The 19,303-nt window shown below is 54.4% G+C and overlaps 1 protein-coding gene and 1 long non-coding RNA gene across 2 annotated transcripts; one reads left to right on the top strand and one right to left on the bottom strand.

The window, feature by feature from the left end:
• The first annotated feature begins 9,872 nt into the window (after nt 1-9,872).
• On the top strand, nt 9,873-15,471 carry NR2E3 (nuclear receptor subfamily 2 group E member 3). Its single transcript, XM_031440964.2, has 8 exons — nt 9,873-9,966; nt 10,483-10,606; nt 10,755-10,858; nt 10,946-11,194; nt 11,302-11,477; nt 12,312-12,558; nt 12,800-12,905; nt 15,339-15,471. Exons 1-8 carry the CDS (start codon nt 9,873-9,875, stop codon nt 15,469-15,471), a joined length of 1,233 nt encoding a protein of 410 aa, XP_031296824.1.
• Nucleotides 15,472-15,957: 486 nt separating this feature from the next.
• On the bottom strand, nt 15,958-19,120 carry LOC135319578 (uncharacterized). Its single transcript, XR_010378339.1, has 2 exons — nt 17,384-19,120; nt 15,958-16,380 (listed from the first exon to the last, which is right to left on the bottom strand). It is a non-coding gene; the product is annotated as an uncharacterized LOC135319578 (long non-coding RNA).
• Nucleotides 19,121-19,303: the final 183 nt, after the last annotated feature.

The raw sequence follows: 19,303 nt of genomic DNA, 5'->3' as shown, positions 1-19,303 counted from the left end.
ATAGATAAATAATAAAGATAGAAAAAATTTTAAATTTTAAAGTTTTAAAAATAAAGCATATTCTCTATCAGGATTACCAGCAAGTTTTCATTTTTACCTCTCTCTGCGTGGAGAATCCCTGAGCTGCCTGGTTTTCAACTGCAAATAAATGCTTTAAGACTCCTGTGACAGAATCAGTGGCAACACTGGCCATGGATGTGACCATGTGGACCTGTCGCCTGCCAGACCCCGGGCCAGGCCCCGGCGGGGGAGCAGAGGGAGCTGGAGCAGTGACATGGCTCTATAGGAGGCCAGAGCAGAGGGAGAGGGCAGGAGGAGGGGCTGCAAAGTCTGCTGGGGACTGAGGGGTGCTTTCATTTACTCAGTCAGTCAGTCGTTCAATAAATCATAGTCAGGGCTCCTTCTATGTGTCAAGCCTTTAAAAAAGGTCGACAGCTCTCTGGTCTCAGACATCTCTTGGTCTGTCTAGTTGGAGACAGGCAATGACAACTCAACAAAGAGCTGGGTGCTATCACAGGACTGGGAAGTGGGGAGGGATGGAGAGCTCGGATCTGAGGAGAGACACTGGTGCTGAGTCCTGACGTGTGAGAAAGAGTTGGCTGGAGGAGGAGGACAAGGATTTGAGGCAAGCCAGCCGTGGGCATCCCAAGAGAAATAAATCAGACAAGGAAAAGCACTGCAGGAGATCACTGATCTGTAGAATCTTAAAAAAAAAAAAAAAGAAGCCAGGCTGGTAGAGACGGACAGTAAAATGGTGGTTTCCAGGGCCCTGGGGGTGGGGGACGGGGAGAGGTTAGTCAAGGGTCTAAGCTTCAGTTAGAAAACGAACACGTGCTGGGCTCCAACGCACAGTGTGGTGACGAGGGTGGACGAGACTGTGCCGCACCAGCAGGTCTTGTCCCTGCTCTCACCGCGGACAAGAATCGTGACGTGACAACCGCGTGACATGATGCTGGTGTTGGCTAATCCATTTGGAACATATGACGCGTCAGATCAACACGTTGTACAGCTTAAACTTACACGATGTTATATTTCAATTATAAAAAATTTTAATAACAAGTAAGTTAAACAGATAAATAAATTCTCTAAGGAACACCATTGAAAAAAAAACACTCATTCAGAGAGAAGCTCTAAGACACCTCCACCACAGCTAGCTGCCTTTTCCTTCTTCCAGGAGAGGTCGCTGGTGCACAAAACCCAATGCAAAGCCAGCACCTGGAATTTTCGTCAATTACACAGCAAGATAAAAATGGTGAGTGACAGTTTGCAGGGGTGGGGTGCAAACAAAGGGACAACCAGGAAAGACAGACTTGAGAACGTGTCCAAAGTCATCAACCACATTTTTGTATCATTTTTCATGTTGTCTGCTTGTGTGAGTAGATAATTTTTAATTAATTTTTTATTTTATAAAATTTCAATCATAAACAAAATTGTGGAGGTAATAGTTTAGTGAAACCCCATGGTCTCATTTCCCACATCAAACCATCAACCTTAGTTGTTCTCAGTTCATATTCATTCATTTACTTTTGGGGGCAGGTTGGGGGGTGGTCTTTAAAAAGCAAATGCAAGACATTGAATCACTTCTCTGGTAAATGCCTCAGGACATGCCTCCAACAGTTATAAACATTCACGTTTATTAAGCACAGCCACAATACCATCGCCATGACAAACTAAATTAAAATTGACTCCTTCATGTATTTTAATTGTGTGTGTCTGTTTTTGAACATTCTGTTTCCAAAATAATTTCAGCATTCCAGAAAACTTATTTTAAATTTCAATATCTTATCCAAGAGTCTCAACTTAGGACTGTGTCTGGGAATAAAAATATAGATCACAGACTTAGTTAGACGCTACCATGGAAAGCAGATGACTAAATAAATAAACGAATAAATAACTGACCATTCTTGATGCTGAAGAAACAGTATAACAACATAAAAAGGTCAGTAAAATAATAATGTTAATATCCATTAAACACTTTTTCCTATTAAATATATTAAGTATATTGTAATGCATTTTTATAATTTAATAATTTTATTAAATAACATTTAGTACAATTAAATAAAAATAATTTCTATCAAATTTGATTTAATACCAGGCAGAGTGCCCGTGACTTAACAGAACCATTTTGGTTTTGTATACAAATGTCATAGTGTCTGTAGTATTTCGTAGCTTGCTAGTTCATCGTAACATTTTTCCATATAACCCCCTTTCAATGGCAGAAAAATAGCCATCTGGGAAACATGCCATAATTTATTAACTAAAAAATATATATTTAGCTATTTCCAGTGCATGGTGACTGAAAACAACACCTTCTCATATCATGGTGTAGTGTTTGTGTAAGAAGTTCTAGCAAAGAGCAGGTTAAAGCCCTTTGAAGATAACAGGGAGCAGGAACCTCATACGGGAAGCCCGTGTTTGGGGAAGACATTCGCTGTGTTCAGGGATCCAGGAGACCTTTGCGGCCAGAGCCTGGAGCCGGGGCAAGACTGCAGCCCAGGCTGAAAAGATGGCCAGCAGTCGGTCCACCCCGGGGACCCTCCTGCAACGTCACATCTCAGGGAGAATTGCTTTGAGCGTATATGTTTTCTCAAATGTCATCCTAAAGACCGTGTCCTCCATCTCTGGGCAGATGGATTTTTGCTACCTCAGTTTACCATGTTCACCAAATTGATAAATGGAGCTAATAAGGAATGTCATTAAACACAGCTTCCCTCAGGATCAGAACTCAGGAAGGAAAACGTGCCCAATGTTACCAGTGAGCAGGGCTCATCTAAACAGTTCGATCCCGGCAGTTTCAAGGCGCCCTGGCAGCTGGCAGCACGTCGTCTGGGGCCTCAAGGAAAAACGGCAGACACAGGCAGGGCGGGGGTCCTCGCGCCAACCGCTCAGGCAGCCCTCGGCGGGCGCGGCCAGCCGGGTCCTCCCCGCGCACACGCGCCCCTGCACACGTGCGCGCACGGACGCGCAGCACTGCAGGGAACTCCCAGTCAGCCCAGAGCCCTTGCGTTGGAAGCAAACACAGAAAACAAAGGCTCCGACAGAGTGAGCCTCTCGCTCTTCTCTAGACGCGTTACTGCAGCTGGAGGCTAAGAGCTGCATCTCGGGGAAACGCCAGAACAGCGACGCCGGCTCAGAGTGGCTCCAGCAGCCCGGAATCCCTGGGGACCGCCCTGTCAGCCTTCCTGGGGAGGGAATGTGTCTGCAGGAGGTTTTCTTTATTACATGTACGGAGGTGATTTTTTAAATGTGATAGTCCCATTTTTTCCTCCCTTCCCTTGGGCAGATACATTCTCCTAAAATAACCAGCTTATCTGCCTGGGTTTGAATCACAGCTCTGTCACCTACCAGCTGCGTGACGTTGGGCAAGTCGCTAAACCTCTCTGGCAGTCTTGTCTGCAAAAAGAAGCTAATAATGGTACTGCCTACCTGGTAGTGTTGTGAAGATGAAGTGAGTTCACACATATAAACACGTACAACTGTGACGGGCATATATTCATTTCTTAAATAAGTATTTCCAATGATGATTGTGATTAAAGGTCATGTTTATTTCAAATTAGCTAGTCTCTTTTAAAAACATGAAAAAGCTTCATCTTAATTATAATTATGATACATGTTCATTATTAAACATTCAAACAGCACAGAAAAATATGTTGAAAATACAATAGTAAAATTCTCCTACAGAGAAACCTGCCGACACTTTGAGCATCCTTCCAGACAGTTCCTGAGTCTGCCTACACATGACACTGGACATAGGGTCACACACCTAAATGCCAGGGGTTCCTCACAGACACCTGCCACAGGAAGTGCTTCCTGCAACTGTGGAATCAGGTTGGTGAACTGTCAGGAAAGTAGGAGATAACAGGACTTAGACCCGTGTCCTTCAAGGGGACATTCAGCAATGTCTGGAGACATTTCTGGTTGTCACAGCTGGAAAGAAGGGGCTGGCATTGAGGCGGGAAGCCCCATAAAAAGACAGGCAGGACCCCTAAGCAGGGCCGCTGCTCTACCAGCACCGCCCGTTCCCTGGCCCAGAGGCTCTATCTCACTTTTTGCCTCTAAAGCGGCTAACTTACACCTAGAATTCTATTGGTTCTCTGAGCTCACTTCTGATTGGTTACTACTCTCACTCCTGATTGGTCCTCTTCTCTAACTTCTGATTGGCCCATTTGTAGTACTTCATTTGCATGGAGCTCACTCCTGATTGGTTACTTCTCTCACTCCTGATTGGGCTATTTCTAAAAAGCTTATTCCTGGTTGGTCAACTTCTGTTATACTTTATTTGCATATGATGTTGCAAAGTGTAAAACTGGCAGCCTATAAAAGTCCTGTGTAAAGCGAGAGTCGCAGTATAGAGCTTGAAGTGTTAACTCCTTGGGGCCTGGTGGTGTGATGAACTTGAGTTCTCCAACTGTCCAAGTGCTGCTTGGTATCGCCCGGATTCAGACTGCTGTCACAGCTGAGCTGTAACACTGACTTTTAATACCCAGCTGTAACGTATTTTTTCCGCAACAGCATTTAGTGAGCAGAGGGCAGGGAACTACTAAACACCGCCCAGGACACAGAACGCCCCACAACAAGCATTGTCTGGCCCCAAACGTCAGTCGTGTCCCAAGTTGAAAACCCCTGCCTGCTGTTTCGTTTCTAGGAGGTAGTAAATGTTACAACCCAGAGGGTAGCTCAGCAAGAACACACACGTGCGCGCAGGTGTGGTGGTGCGTGCGGCTGAGCTTGTAAGATACTTCGGGGCTGGTTTTCAGAGAGTTCTCACTCCCCGGCCCCCACCCCACCACCGGGTCTAGCACTAAGGGGATGACACGGGGCTCAGCAAGAGGAGGGGCTCCTTGGGGACGAGGCCCCACCCCTACGGCTGCAGCCGTTCGCATCAGCCCGGCCCGGCCTGAGCAGCGGCTGGAGATGCGAGCATCCCCTCAGGTCACGAGGGAGGGAACCCGAGAGCACGAGAGGCTTGTCATCCCCGCACGGAAACAATGAACAAGTTCTCCATAAATATTTCCCGGGATTATTATGGGTGTATTTATTTCAAGTTAGCCATTCTCTGTTTAAAGACCTGAAAAGGGCTCTGTTTTATCCTGATTATAATTGTAACACATATTCAAACACTCAAAGGCAATAAGATTTTCTGCGGGTGGTGAGAATTCCCGCTGGGAATAGCTCCCCTAGAGAACGGAGACGCCCCGCTCTCTGAGCACCGCGGGGGGGGGGGGGGCGCGGCTAAAACAGACCTGGCTCACGGTGTGTCATCACCACAGAGGAAGGGGGATCCCCCCCAACATGGAGCAGCAGATCGGACGGGCCCTGGACAGGCTCCCTTCCGTCTGCTCCTCCTCCAACCGGGGCGGAAGCGCCCCTGCTCTGCTCAGACCTTTAAAACAATTCTGGAAGGAAAGACTTCAGTAGCCGAGACCTGGGAACCAGGGCACGGAATATCTGATTATTTCTAAATACTATCTTGAAAAGGAAATAAAGAGGCTTTGTTGAGAAACTTTCCAGCTGGCGTCGGCTTCTTGGAGTCCTGAACCTTCTATTCGCATCTCTAGAAAAAGAGACTACTGCTTAACTCCGGTCCTACCGAGGGGAAAGGAGGCGCGTGCTTGGCCGGGAATCCCCGAGACGCGCTAAATCAAACCGCACCTGCTGTTCTGTAGCTGGACTGAGGCTGAAAGTCAGAGGACGTGTTTCCGTGGAAATGGATTTGGGAACAGTACCACTTTCAACAGCCGCACAGCATTCCACCCTCGGGACGAGCATGCTTTATTTGGCCAGTTGTCTCCGGATGGGTGTTTTACTAAAATCGCTGCAGGGAACAGCCATCTAATTAGATCTTCGTGAGATTTTCCGTGGAGTCGTTTCCCAGAAGTGGACTTGCTGGGCCCGGAGCTCCAGGGCCGGCGTACACACCACGAGCTCTCCTTCCTCAGGGAAACTTGGATTGGGGGAGAAAAGAGAATTTTAAGAAATCCCAGAAGACGGGTTCCCAGGACCGTGTGCTGTGGACAAGGCTTGCCCCCAGCCAGAAGCCCAAGGCCACCAGCATGGCAGCCACGCCAGCCAGGCCGGGCAGCCTGACCAGCAGCTGGGTCAGCCCAGGAACCACTCCCTCCTCCCGAGGGCCAAGCACAGGCCATCTCTCAGGCCTGGGACCTGGTGACACAGGGTATGGCAGGCCCTGGACGGGCTGCAGCAGGCGGCTGTACCTGCCAGGGTCCCCGAGGTCCAAGGGGAAATGAGTTCTGAAGGCCCACCTCCCAGCCCCCCCCCCCCCCGACTCCCAGGGAGTCAGAAGGAAGTTGCTGACCTGTCCCCTGGGGGAATAATTGTATTAGTGATAAGGTGGCCTCTGGCAGCTTCGTCAGCAGATCCAAGGCTTTGGGCTGAGTAATCCTTTGGCGTCTGCCCCAGCAGCTGGTGGTCACAGATCGGGAGGGACCCCCCTGTCCCCTGGCCCTGCTGGGCTGTCATCCTTTTCCCCAGCACAGTCACAGCTCTGGCTGGGCCTGACCTGCCAAAGAACCGAGGGCCAGGGTGAGAGAGAGGAGAGGAGCTCGGCTGCGAGCAAAATGATGGAAGGGCTGACATGATAAAGTCAGAACACACAGTGTGAGAACAAGCAGGTCCAGCACTGCTGGTGTCTTCTATTTTGATGGATTAATTTTTGTTTCATTCCAAGTAATACAAACCCTATAGAATACCAGGAAAATAGAAACAAGTTAAAAATGGACTTCTGTTCATTAAGGCCTGGGATCCGCATGCCCAGCTGACCCAAAACTCTGTCTGAACCTGGTCCCTGGAACCTTCCATCGACTGAGGAGAGAAAGCTGACCTGGCGTGAGGCCCTATGTTAAAGACAATATCTAGCTCTGGAGGTGCCTCTAGAAAAAGAAAAGGTGGACGGAGGAGTCAGGGCAGACAGCCTGGAGGAGGTGAGCCCTACCAGGCCTTGGAGGATGGGAGAGATTGGGCAGATAGGGAGGAGGGGCAGGGCAGCTCAGATGGAGAGCAGCAGAGAAAAGACCCCCCTGGGGAAAGGCGTTCCTCCCGCTCCGCATCCCTGCTCAGTTCTCCCCCAGGACTCCTCTCCCCCACCGTCAACCCCTTCCTCGAGGTCCTTCCCACACACTTGCCCAGAGGAAGCGCAGCCATGGAGCAGTCCTGGTGTCCATGTTCTCCCAGTATCTGCCAGGCTGCTGTGGGCTTCAAGGAAAATTCTATACCTGCCCAGACCGTCACCGTCATTAACCTCAGTGGGGCCTCCGAGCTCCCCGCACCGTCCCTCCCTGAGCCCCTTGTCCCAAGGCGGCTACTTCAGACCTCACCTCACCCTCTCCAAGGCGTTCACCCCAGCCTCTGCCCTCCCCCACCAGCCTCTGCCCCCCCCCCGGCTCCCTTCCACCTGCCTCCTCCCTCTCACCTTGGACCGGGCCAGCCCCTGTAGTGTCACCTCCTCTAATCCCGCCACAACCGCCAGGAGCACTAGCCTCCCCAGTTCAGAGATGGTGGGGCTGAAACAGAGAGGCAGAGTAACTTGTCCAAGCTCACACAGCCAGGAAGTTGTAAAACCAGGATCTGAACCCAAGCCTGCCCAAAGCCCTGGGTTCTCTGAGTCCTTCCGGGCAACCCCTCTCCAGGCCAGAGCCGCCCCTCTACTTGTGCCCTGCACCCCACCTAGTTTTGCTCAGGTATCAGGTATTTGATTTACACCCCACTTCCAGCTTCACTCTCTCTCCCTGCCTCTTTCTTCTCTCTGTCTCTCATTGTAAAAGGAACTCCTGTTCTCAAATATTTTTCTGTAAATATCTCCCTTGACAGGAAAAAAAAAAATCTTTCCTGGTCACCCTTCCTACAAACCCCTTAGCCTGTCTCCTAGCCCAGTGCTCGGCCTCCAGGTCCTCCCTCCCAGCCAGGGTGGTCTGCTGTCCCCCTCCTTCCGAGCAGCTGGCTCCCAGGGCGGGAGGCTGCTGGTGGGGGGGAGGGGGGGTGGAGATGTCCGCTGGGGCACCGGAGCTGTCGACAAGTCCAGAGGGAGAGGAAGGTGGGGAAGGGGTCCTCCAGAAGAAGAGGGAGAGGTGCTACTTGGGAAGGAGGGAACTGTCAGTCAAGTTCACGGGAGATGCCCTTGGCTTTGGAGGTCAGGTGCAGCTGGAGACCTTGCAGTGGAGGGCCCTGAGGGGCTGCTGGTTAGGAGACAGGTGAGGGCAAGGACGGGGGCAGAGGAGGCCAGGCGAGGGGCCTCAGCCCCATGGCCTCGATCTTCTGAGGCCCCAGAAAGCAGATTACCGTGCAAAGCCCCTCAAGCTGACTTTCCAAATCCCCAATACTGCTTCCCTGTCACAGCGAGGGTTAACCCCACTTGCCCCACCCCCTCTGTCCCCATAACTCTGTGATCCTTCCAGAATCTTCACACTGTCCGCCCTGAGCCCTCAGGCTCTCAGGCCGGACCAGCTCCTGCCGGGGTGAGCCCAGGTCTGCTGAGGATGGGTGGTTCCCTCCAGACCAACATGGGGCTTTCTTCTCTGGCCTGGGCGTGGGATGGGAGTGGGGGTGAGGTGGGGGGAGCAGAAGAAAAGGCCGTCCACTGTGGATTGCTCTGGGCTCGTCTCAGTAACCCTGAGAAGTAATCATGGTAACAGCTCCCGTCACTGGTCTCGCTCCTGCTACGTGCCACGCACTGGACACGGAGAATCAGCTTAGCTACCCCGGTTACAGCGCCACGCGGGAACTTCCCTCACCCCTTTGTGAGACGAGGGGACTGAGGCTCAGACAGGTTAAGTCACTTGCTCGGGGATGCAGGGCTGACTGTGAGGAAGCGGGGATTTGAACTTGGGTCTGTCTCAGCTCTGTCTGAGGCCTGGTGCCCGGTCCAGGGAGGGGCGGACACCTCTTTCCACCTCCTCCCTTCAGAACCATCACTGGGCTCAAGCTGGGAAGACTGGGTCTGGAGACAGCTGAGGGACCGGCCTGGCTAGGACTGTGAGACCAAGTCAGGGAAGGGTGGGGAGGCCACCTGAGAGCCCGTAGTCAGACTCAGGGTCTGTGTCCTCACCGCCTCCAGTCCAACAGAGACCCTCCACATGGGGCCCCAGCCGCCCTGCCTGCAGGCCAGCCTCAGACCGTGCATTGACTCATTTCCATGTATGATGGGAGCTGCCTCTGTGCTGGGCGTCTGGGGGCTACTAGCCATCCAAGAGTGCTCAGACCTTCAAATCCTGGGCCCTACGCCGTCCGCTAATCAAGGGACTGAGTGAGAAGCACTGGGGTGGAGAACAGGAGCCACCCAGGCCCCACAGTGAGCACCCGTGTGCAGAGCCACACATACACGGACACCCCACCCCCGCCAAGCCACACACTTGTCTCCAGACACATCCAGTCCTGGGGCAAGTGGAGTCCACGCCTCCTTGATGATTTGAACAGCATGAGAGCACAGGACAGGAGCCACCCGGGGACACCAGGCAGCCTGGGAGCTGGAGAGGGGCGGCCGGACTGACCGGCTCCGGGGGCACCTTGATAATGCTGCAGGTGTGGCCGGTTGATCCCCTGTGGAGACAGTAAAGATTAAGAGGATCATAAGCTGCGTCCAGCGCTGCCCTGGGAGAAATCTCCTCGAGCCAGAGCCGCTGCTGTGAGGGGAAGTTGGGGCCGCTCCTGAGTTTAGACAGAGGGGACAGGAAGCGGGAGCACGGAGAGGAGAGACAGGGAGAGAGACAGACAGAGGGACACGTAGAGACAGAAGACAGAGAGCCAGAGGTACAGAGAGGGAGGCAGAGGCTGGGCCCCGCTCAGCCATCCTGAGGCCTACCTCAGGCAGAAAGGCAGAGGCTGCCCTGGGACCGGCCGGGACTAGGCTGACAGCGTCCATGAGCTCCAACATGGCTGCAGCTGTGCCGGCGGCTGTGGCTGCCTCCAGGAAGGAGTCTCCAGGCAGGTGGGGCCTGGGGGAGGAGCCAACAGGTATGGCTTTCCAGGAGGCAGGGTCTGCGCCCCTGGGGAGCAGATTATGGGCAGAGATTTGTAGGGACCATGAAAGGAGCCAGAGTGGCTCAGGAGCAATCCCCAAGGGCTGTGGGCAAGGGTGAGGGAATCTGCTGGCAAACCCGGAATCCTAGAAACAGGACAGCTGAGCAGATGGAGGAGGAAAGCAGAGACAAGTGACCTGGGGCTTGGGAGCAGAGGTCCCCAGTGATGGTGTCAAGAATGCTCTTGTGTGTGATGGAGCTGACGCCGCAGGCAGAGAGGGGCTGGGGGGTGGGGAAGTGGCGGCGGAAATTGGGCTCTGGTGGAGGACTGGCCGTGGTGGGGGGCGCCAGGAGAAGGGTCTGGGTGGTAAGGGAGACACTTCTCCGGAGGGGAGGGACACGGGTGCCTGTAAATGTGGGCGGATGGGACCCGAGGATGGGAAGGGAAGGAGGGAGGAGGGCCCCTGAGGTGGTGCCCCCAGCCCAGCCTGGTCCTGCCCACCATGCACAGGGCCCTCCTCGCTCCAGTGCCGCGTATGTGGCGACAGCAGCAGCGGGAAGCACTATGGCATCTACGCCTGCAACGGCTGCAGCGGCTTCTTCAAGAGGAGCGTGCGGCGGAGGCTCATGTACAGGTGGTGGAGGGCAGGGCCCTGGCCCCCCCGGGTCCCTGGGAGGGATGGGGGCATTCAGGGAAGACGGGGCTGGGGCAAACGTGCCCCAAACCCATGGCCCAGGGCCCGGCCAGGACCCTGACGCCCTGGGGCTCCCCTCGGCCCGCAGGTGTCAGGTGGGGGCGGGGATGTGCCCGGTGGACAAGGCTCACCGCAACCAGTGCCAGGCTTGCCGGCTGAAGAAGTGCCTGCAGGCGGGCATGAACCAGGACGGTGAGTCGGGAGCCGACCCAGAGGGGTGCGGCCGAGGCGCTGGGGGTGCGTGGCCCATAGGGGTCCTGACGCCTCCTGCCTCCCCAGCCGTGCAGAACGAGCGCCAGCCACGAAGCACCACCCAGGTCCGCCGGGACAGCGTGGAGTCGGACCCAGAGCCGCGGCTGGACCCCCTGGGGGCTCCCCCAGTGCCAGCAGGGCCCAGCTCCCAGGGCCCCACGCCTGTGTCTGCAGCCAGAGCCCTGGGGCCCCGGGCCCTCACACCTCCAGGGCACCACCACTTCATGGCCAGCCTTATAACGGCAGAAACCTGTGCTAAGCTGGAGCCCGAGGATGGTAAGTGGGAGCTCCCGGACGACCCTTATCCCCACACCCGGGCCCCTGAGCGCCCTCTGCCGCCAGCCGCGGAGCCGGGGCCGATGCACAACCTCCTCCTCCAACAGCGGATGAGAATGTCGATGTCACCAGCAATGACCCCGAGTTCCCCTCGTCCCCACACTCCGCCTCCTCCCCCTGTGGCCTGGACAGCATCCACGAGACATCGGCTCGCCTGCTCTTCATGGCTGTCAAGTGGGCCAAGAACCTGCCAGTGTTCTCCAACCTGCCCTTCCGGGACCAGGTACACCTGCCAGGGGGCCCCCGAGAGTCCGCTGGGCTGGGGGCGGGGGCGGTTGGGGGTGCCCGTGCCTCGGAGTCCGTGGTGTTCGGGGCACAAGTCTCAGGGATGTGGCTGTTGGGGATGCTCACGTCTCTGGGCAGTGGTGGTGATCGAGGTATGCACCTCGGGGACAATGTGGCCAGGCACACGCAGGGACCAGGGGTTTGAAGGCAGTGCCTGCGGCCCCCTGGGTCTTCTTTCCTCCTAGACAAACCCTCAGGCCCTTCAGATGCTCTATCCGTCACAGGGTGGTCTGCACACCCTAAACAGCACAAATGGTGACTCGGCTCCCTAGGAACACAAAAGCCTCTTACTTCAGGGCTTGAGTTTCACCCCAGCCTCCTCACCTCTAGGACACTCCCCAACCCTGGGCTTCTCGTGAGCAAGGGGACCTGCCATGAGAACTCCAGGAGAAGAGACGCGCTGAGGGGCTGAGCCCTTAGCCAGGGGCTTGGATGGAGCAGCTCAGAAGCTGTCTGCTGAGTGCACTCGACTTAGGACGCTGGTGGCGATGTCCCTGAGGCTGCCCAACTTCCCACGGCTCTGGGCTTTCCTAAATGTTCCCCCTGAGGCTCTGGATGGAGCCCACAGAGTGTCTTGGTGCCTAGGCTGCTGGGCCAGATGGTGCCAAATCCCAGAGCTCTGTGCCTGGTGGATGTCAGGCAGAGGGCAGAGTGGTCTGGGCACCCAGGACCAGCCCTTCCTTTCCCAGGGCACCCGAGAAGGGGGCGGAGGTTCCAGGCGGAGCCAGGGAGCCATGGATCAGCCATCACACTCCTCCCTCTCTGGGCACAGGTGATCCTGCTGGAAGAGGCGTGGAGTGAGCTCTTCCTCTTGGGGGCCATACAGTGGTCTCTGCCCCTGAACAGCTGCCCACTGCTGGTCCCGCCCGAGGCCTCTGCTGCTGGCAGCTCCCAGGGCCGCCTGGCACTGGCCAGTGCAGAGACTCGAATCCTACAGGAGACCATCTCGCGGTTCCGGGCACTGGCGGTGGACCCCACGGAGTTCGCGTGCATGAAGGCCCTGGTCCTCTTCAAACCAGGTAGCTGCGTCCTCGCCCCAGCCTTGGAGGACAGGGGCTGGGGATAAGGAGGGGTAACTCTGGTGACTTCCCTGCACCTCTCGCTTTCCCCGCATTGCCCCACGCAGACCCAGACGCGTGCAGGCTCCTTCCTGGGGCGGGAGGGAGGGCTGCGGGGCTGGGCTCAGCCCTCCCGAGGCCCTGGCTGGCTGGGAGTGGGCAGAGGGGCCAGGAGAGGCTCACTGCGGCCACTTCTCCCCAGAAACGCGGGGCCTGAAGGACCCCGAGCACGTGGAGGCCTTGCAGGACCAGTCCCAGGTGATGCTGAGCCAGCACAGCAAGGCCCACCACCCCAGCCAGCCCGTGAGGTGAGCCGAGCGCGTGCCCACCTGCCCACCCGCCCCTCAGCTCCCCACCCGCTGCCCACCTCCGGCACTGCGTCCGGGCTGCCCTGAGCAGACGGCACAGGCGTCTCAGGTCAGCCAGCACGCATCCAGCAGCTACCATGAGCCAGCACAGCGCCAGGCCCCACGGTGGGACCAAAACGTGTGTGAGGCAAGCCTGCTGCCTCCCGAGCCCGCACTGAAGGTGAGCGCCCCCCAGCCAGGGACTGAGGGCTGCATGTGTCCGAAGACAGAGCCCCCCCGGGAAAGGGGGTGCACAGCAGAGCGGAGAGGGGATTTGTGGAGGCAGGGCCGGACTTGGAGGAAGGACAGGATCTCAGAGAAGAGAAATCAGTGTTTACAGAGGGAGAGAGAGGGAGAGGCCAGTCTGCGTGTGTTCTCAGGACAGGAGCCCAGTCTGAAGGTGGAACAGATTGCTGCCCGTGAGGCGGGGGGCACTGAGCCAGAACCGCACCCCGGCACCAGCCTGTTCAGGGCTTTGTAGGCCTGCCAAAGGCCATGTCTGGTGTGGCAGGCGGAGGGGAGCCGCTGCAGGCTTTGAGGAGGGTGTTGTACCCGGAGCTGGACTTAATGCAGACTGCTCTTTAGGAGCGGAAAGGCCATGACAGATGCAAGGGTCCCCGGGAGCTGGAGTGGGTCAGACTTGGCTCCTGAGTGGATGTAAGGAACAAGGGACGAGTTCTTTACTTGGGTGGAGAGGCACTTGCATAAGCCATGTGTGTGGACAGTAGGAGCCCGGCCCTGGCGGGGTTTGGAGGACGGTGGCAGCCCGCTGAGAGTGTGGCTGCGGGGAGGACGCAGGCAGGGGCCCAGCTTGCCCCAGCACCAGCAGGTCCAATGGTGCCACAGCCAGATCGGACCACTTGGCCTCCAGGCACCTACCGGCTATTTTAGACCATACTGCCTGCATTCTCCTGGGGCTCCCAGCAGTTCTCTCTGAAGAAATAAGCTCACACGGGCACCCTCGAATCCCCTGTCATTCTAGAAATGACCACAGAAAGAGGCAATTTCCCTTCAATAAGCATCAAATTACACACGGTCATACATCCTTTGTGCGGAAAGGTTTCTGCTCTCAATGAGCGTGAGCAGAACACGGGTCCCCCAGGCGTGACCCAGCATCCTGAAAACGGTCACCACGGACACGGACACCAGCGGCCCTCCTCCGCCAGGTTTCTGCTGGGACCAGTTCCCAGAGACGTCCAGGCATGCTGGTTTTGTGTCAAACTGCGAAATTCTGCTCACAGTTTCCTGTGCCGCTCCGTGTAGCTGCTCCGTACCAACCACAGGCAGAGCTGACTGTTGAGAGAGTCACTCCGGGCTCTCAGAGCCAGCGCATTTCAGGTTTTAAAACCTGCAATGCCCAGGAAGAAATGCTATTCTTATCGTAACCCGGTGACACGCAGGCACGAAGCAAAGTTCTACCCAAAAACACCTGCCCTTACTTTGTATAATTTACTCTGATACTTCTATTTCTAGTTTATTTTTTCAGAAGGCCAGTTGTGACCCACTTCCTGCAGTTTGAAAAACAGTTTCTCTACTTGACTTGATAGTTACTTCTTCCTGACACTCCTTAGAGCAGAAACACAGCAAACGGGAAGGCACAGGGAGGCGTGCACACGGGCTCAGAGCCACTCGCGAGGGGAGCAGCCACTGAGCTGTTTTGGTGGCAAAACAAGTTCAGCGGATAATTGGAAGGCAGGGGAGGGCTTCCCAGACCCCCGTGCTGCCCCGCTTCGCAGCGGCCTCCTTGACGAGCGCGTGACCCCAGCCGTCAGCCCTCCCTCCGACCAAGGCCTCGTGCCCCGCTCTGTCTCTTGGGGCTTCACCATCCACCTTCTCTGCACGGGGGAGCCTTGCCCTGGCAAATGGCTCTTATTTAAAACTACAGTGACTGTTTTCCTGGATGAGAATCTCGGCCGCAAAACTTACACTTCAATTTCAGGACATTTTCACTAACGGCTACTCTGTCATCCTAGGTGGCTTACAGAGAGGAATTTATATTCTCATTCAAATATATATGACATTAATCATAAATATTGTATTAATGATGTAATGTTAATTCTAATTATTACGTAAGATTGGTAATGATATACTCACATATATAACCAATATAGCTTCTCACATAATAATAGAGCTTTACACGTAATAACTAAGTGGTATTCACTGTTTTCATCACACTCCTTACCTAAACACTGGAGGGGGCGGCAGTGGGTCAGGGGCGGGGGTACGGGGCCTTTCCTCGAAATTGCTCCTTCCGCGCTTCCCAGCCCTGGGCGCCTGGCATCTCTCCTCTCCTCCCCCACTCCCTCCCCGCCCCCCCCGCCCCCCCCCCCCCCCCGCCTGTCCTGGGCGGCCCCGCCCCCGGGACACGTGCTCAGGGGCCCGTCTCCTGCTCAGGTTTGGAAAGTTGCTCCTGCTCCTGCCGTCTCTGAGGTTCCTCACGTCCGAGCGCGTTGAGCTCCTCTTTTTCCGCAAGACCATCGGGAACACGCCGATGGAGAAGCTCCTCTGTGATATGTTCAAAAACTAGTGGGACGTGGAAGCGAAATGGGTGCGACCACTTGGGAAAAGCCTCCTGAAGCTAAACGTTTGCCTGCCCTTTGACCCAGAGATCCCACTCGTAGGCGCGTGCGCCTGGCAGAAACGCCCGTCAGAGGAGAGTGCACGCGTGTTCGTAGCAGCTTTTTTCCTAATAGCCCCAAACTGTACATTGCCCGTGGAATGGATTAGTAATTTGTGGCGTATTCGTAAAATAGGAAACAGCAATAAAAAGGAATGAACCAGCAATACATGTGACAACGTGAATACATTCCACAGACATGAAAAGTTCAAGACCAGGCAAGGCTGATGACGGTGGTAGAAGTGGAAATAGTGGGTTACCTCGGGTGGGGCGGGGGGTGGGGTGATCGGGAGGGGCCCCAGGGAGCCTTCAGGTGTGCTAGAAATGTTCTTTATTTTGATCAGGGGGATGGATTTGCAAATGTACTCATTCATAAAAGGGAACTGAGCCGTGCACTTACGATCTGTGCGCTTTACTGTATTATTACAACTCAATTTTAAAAAGGGGGGAAAAAACAAGAACAGGAAAACAAATGTGGCCAAGGTTCTCCTTTTGAGGACACTGGAGCAGGGAACACAGGGTCTTAAATTCCATCTGGTTTCCACTCCGGGCCAGAATCCAAGCCCGGCGAAGAATCTCTCAGAGGATTCAGCAACCCAGCTTCTCTCCAGATGGTGCCCCACCACCCCGAGGCTTCTCCCCGTCGTCTCCTCCTCATCCCCCCTCGCCTCTGCACAGACAGAGGTGAGCACCACGCAGCTCCCCATGGGGCGGTCACAGGCACTTTCGGTGAAGGGGAACCTCCATCACATCTTAATTCCTTGTGGAAGGGTGAAGCTCAGACAAACTCCATCCTTTTCAAAGACAGACCCAGAAGACCTAGAAAATAAAAATTTAGAAAGTTAACATGTATCAGGCACTTTATATACCAGGCGTGAGCTGAACTCTGAAGGTACATTATTATTCAACCCTCAGGTTAACTGTGGTGGAAGGACCAGTCATCCTCACTAGTAAATGAAAAGCTGAGGCTTCGAGAGAACTCAAACCTCGGCATGACTGTAAACTCTGGCACTGCCTCCTCCCCATCCCCCTCTGCCCCTGGAATCAGCTGAACAATTCTGTTGCATTTTTTGTTTTCAAAGAAGAAATGCTTAATGCCAATATACAAAGGTCACATGAGAAATCTGTGAAAATCTGGGGACTCCCTGGCCTTTGGCCTGTGTGTGAATTCTTCTGGTTATCCGGAGATGTCTTGCCTCCATGGAGGAAGGATGGTTCTGAACACTCTGCTCTGGAAATGACAATAGCGAGGCTGGTGCCCGGACAGGAGAGTATGGCAAATACCACCCAGCCTGAGCCCTTCCCACTGAAGCACTCAAACTACTCGATCTTCTAAAAGCATCAGACTTGCCTGGGTTGTTCGGGTCATTTAATGTCAATAACGCCATTACACTTTCCAGTTCCCTCTCAGAAGTTTTATCCGTAAGGCTCAAAGGCCCACGTACAGAAAGCTTGAGCAAGGCAGGTGAGCAAGAGACATGGTTGCGGTAGGACCAGATGGGCCCTGAACATTTTCCTTGCCGTCTTGCTTTTGGGAACATAACACTGCAGAGGCCGCCTGCTCAAGTTCACAGGCTGCCGCCTGGGCTGTGAGCACAGCAGTTCGACCTCGGGAAAGAGACTGGGGTCTCCAGCAAGAAATCTTGGGGAATCAGAGGAGGTGCAAGGCTTGAATTATCTGCTGCTGACCTGGCATCCATACCACGGCTCCCCCGGACCCCAAGCCCCCCCAAACGTCCTGTCTTCATTGCAGAGATGCCAGGAAGTACGTTTCCCAGGACCCCCTTCCCCCAGGGCTTGCTAGTGGAAGGCAGGCACTCACGTGCGATGTGCCAGGTAAATGAGGAGCCGTCGTTTTCTGGAGGCAGCTACAGCCAGATGTGTGGGAAGACGGAGGCGTCACAGCAGCTGTCTTGAGAACTGCAGTCACTTCCAGGCAAGCTCTTGAGAACTTCAGAAATTTTGCTTCAGATCAGCTGGCCTCTCGGCCTCTGGTGGGCGTTTTCTCTGACATGTTTCCCCAGTTCTTCCAATGTTTATGCTAAGCCCCTAATTCCTAAATTAAGTCCTTCTCACCTAAAATAAACTAAGTGACTTTTGTTTTCCTAGTAACAGATCTCAGTTGATCCCAGGATCTATTCAACTTTTTGCTGTAAACTGGCCCCACTGCAATTCAGATGCATAACAGCTCTCTGCCACCGCATTTGGGGCCCTTGCTAGGAAAGGGGTTGCTACGAACTCTTTTCTGCCCTCAGTGCCAAGCATGTCTTTGCTGTGAGGCACAGGGAGGCAGTCCCTGTGTGGGCCTTTCTTTGCAACTGCAGCCTGCAGATTCGTGAGCCACTTCTCCTCCACCCTTAAAGGAATACTTAAAGGTAGGAAGGACAGAAAGACTCAAAGATACCACGAAGCACCCACTCAGATCAGTAAATATAACCTGATCATGCAGCCTAGACACCGTGGATAACTAGTCTCCATCTGGTGGACACCACTGGTCTTCCTCGAAAAGATGCAAGCTCCGTGGGGGCGGGGGCGGGGGCTCTGTTCTGCTCACCGTAGACCCCGGCCACCCAGGAGGACAGGGCCTCTGGGGGCTCAGGCGGTGTCTGCTGAATGAGTGCATAAATGGCCACACAGAACGGGGAAGTGACATACTCCTCAGAGTCCAAGATGCCTTAGAAGACTCAACAGATATTTTATGTGTCTTGTCCCCGTCCGTGGTCAGGTCCGGGCTCTCAGACACCGTACCGCCGCCCAGCCTAGGGGAGGGAACCACCTTCACAAAGGCAGAGCTCTGGTCTGCAACTCCCTACACCTTTCTGCTCTTCTGCTCATAATCATAAAGGTTTGTTGTGGATTCAGTAATCACAGGGGTAACTTTTAAAAATGGCATTTCTAGGTCTTATTTAACCAATGAAGGAAATCTTAAGAACCAATCCGCTATCCTTATCATTTTGTTGTAACATAAATTTAATGCAAAAAATGTAAGTATAAACTTAACGTAAAAAGAAATGGGAAAGATGATCTCAGAATTTTAAAAACTGAGTAACTTTGACATTAGGGAAAAATTCACGACACTGTTTCTCAGTTCCACCTGGGACCTGGTCTGGCACTGGGGGGCCCCGGCCTCATTCAGTCTTCTCGTCCTGCATGCAAGTGGGGACCCCTTTGGTATGCACCAAGGACCTAAAGACAAGACAGGCCCATGTCGTGCCTTGGGAACCTCACATCAAACAGGTGTTTGATGCCGCAAACACAGGAAGCTGTTAAGAACACAAGGCATCTCAGCCAGCTCAAGGGGGAAGAGGGGATTTCCAAGGAGAACTGCCTTTTACATCGAGACCTGAAAGTCAGGAGTTACCCAGAGAAGCGAAGCTGGGGCAGAGAACACGCTCCAGAGAGGGCCTGTGACTCGCCCAAAGTCGGGCAGCAAGCGGCACGATGGAAAGGGCCCGCGGGCCCTCCGGCGGCCGACACCACTACCTGTCTAGGGCCTTTCTGGTGAGGATCTGAAATGCAGATTTAGTGCCTTCCCTGCCCACCCACCTCGAAATCGATTAAATGAAGCCTTCACAGCTTAGCACCCATTACAGAAAACTCACAGCCTGAGTGTCACCTTCACCTTCGTTCTGTTGAGCTCCAGTAGTTACCGCCTCTGTGCTTTGTCAACTTGGGGCTCAGTGCTTTCCTTAAAACAAGAAACAAACAAACAAGAAACAAACCAAAAAACCCCAGTTTAACA

The sequence above is a fragment of the Camelus dromedarius genome, chromosome 29, assembly GCF_036321535.1.
Source record: "Camelus dromedarius isolate mCamDro1 chromosome 29, mCamDro1.pat, whole genome shotgun sequence".
NCBI lineage: Eukaryota > Metazoa > Chordata > Mammalia > Artiodactyla > Camelidae > Camelus > Camelus dromedarius.
Note: the sequence above shows the minus strand (reverse complement) of the source record. Positions and strands in the feature narration are given on the sequence as shown.

Coding starts and splice junctions, on each gene's coding strand:
- NR2E3 (XM_031440964.2), top strand. CDS start 9,873: ATGAGCTCCAACATGGCTGCAGCTGTGCCGGCGGCTGTGGCTGCCTCC. Junction 10,859..10,945: donor GGCGGGCATGAACCAGGACG/GTGAGTCGGGAG, acceptor CTGCCTCCCCAG/CCGTGCAGAACGAGCGCCAG. Junction 12,559..12,799: donor CCTGGTCCTCTTCAAACCAG/GTAGCTGCGTCC, acceptor ACTTCTCCCCAG/AAACGCGGGGCCTGAAGGAC.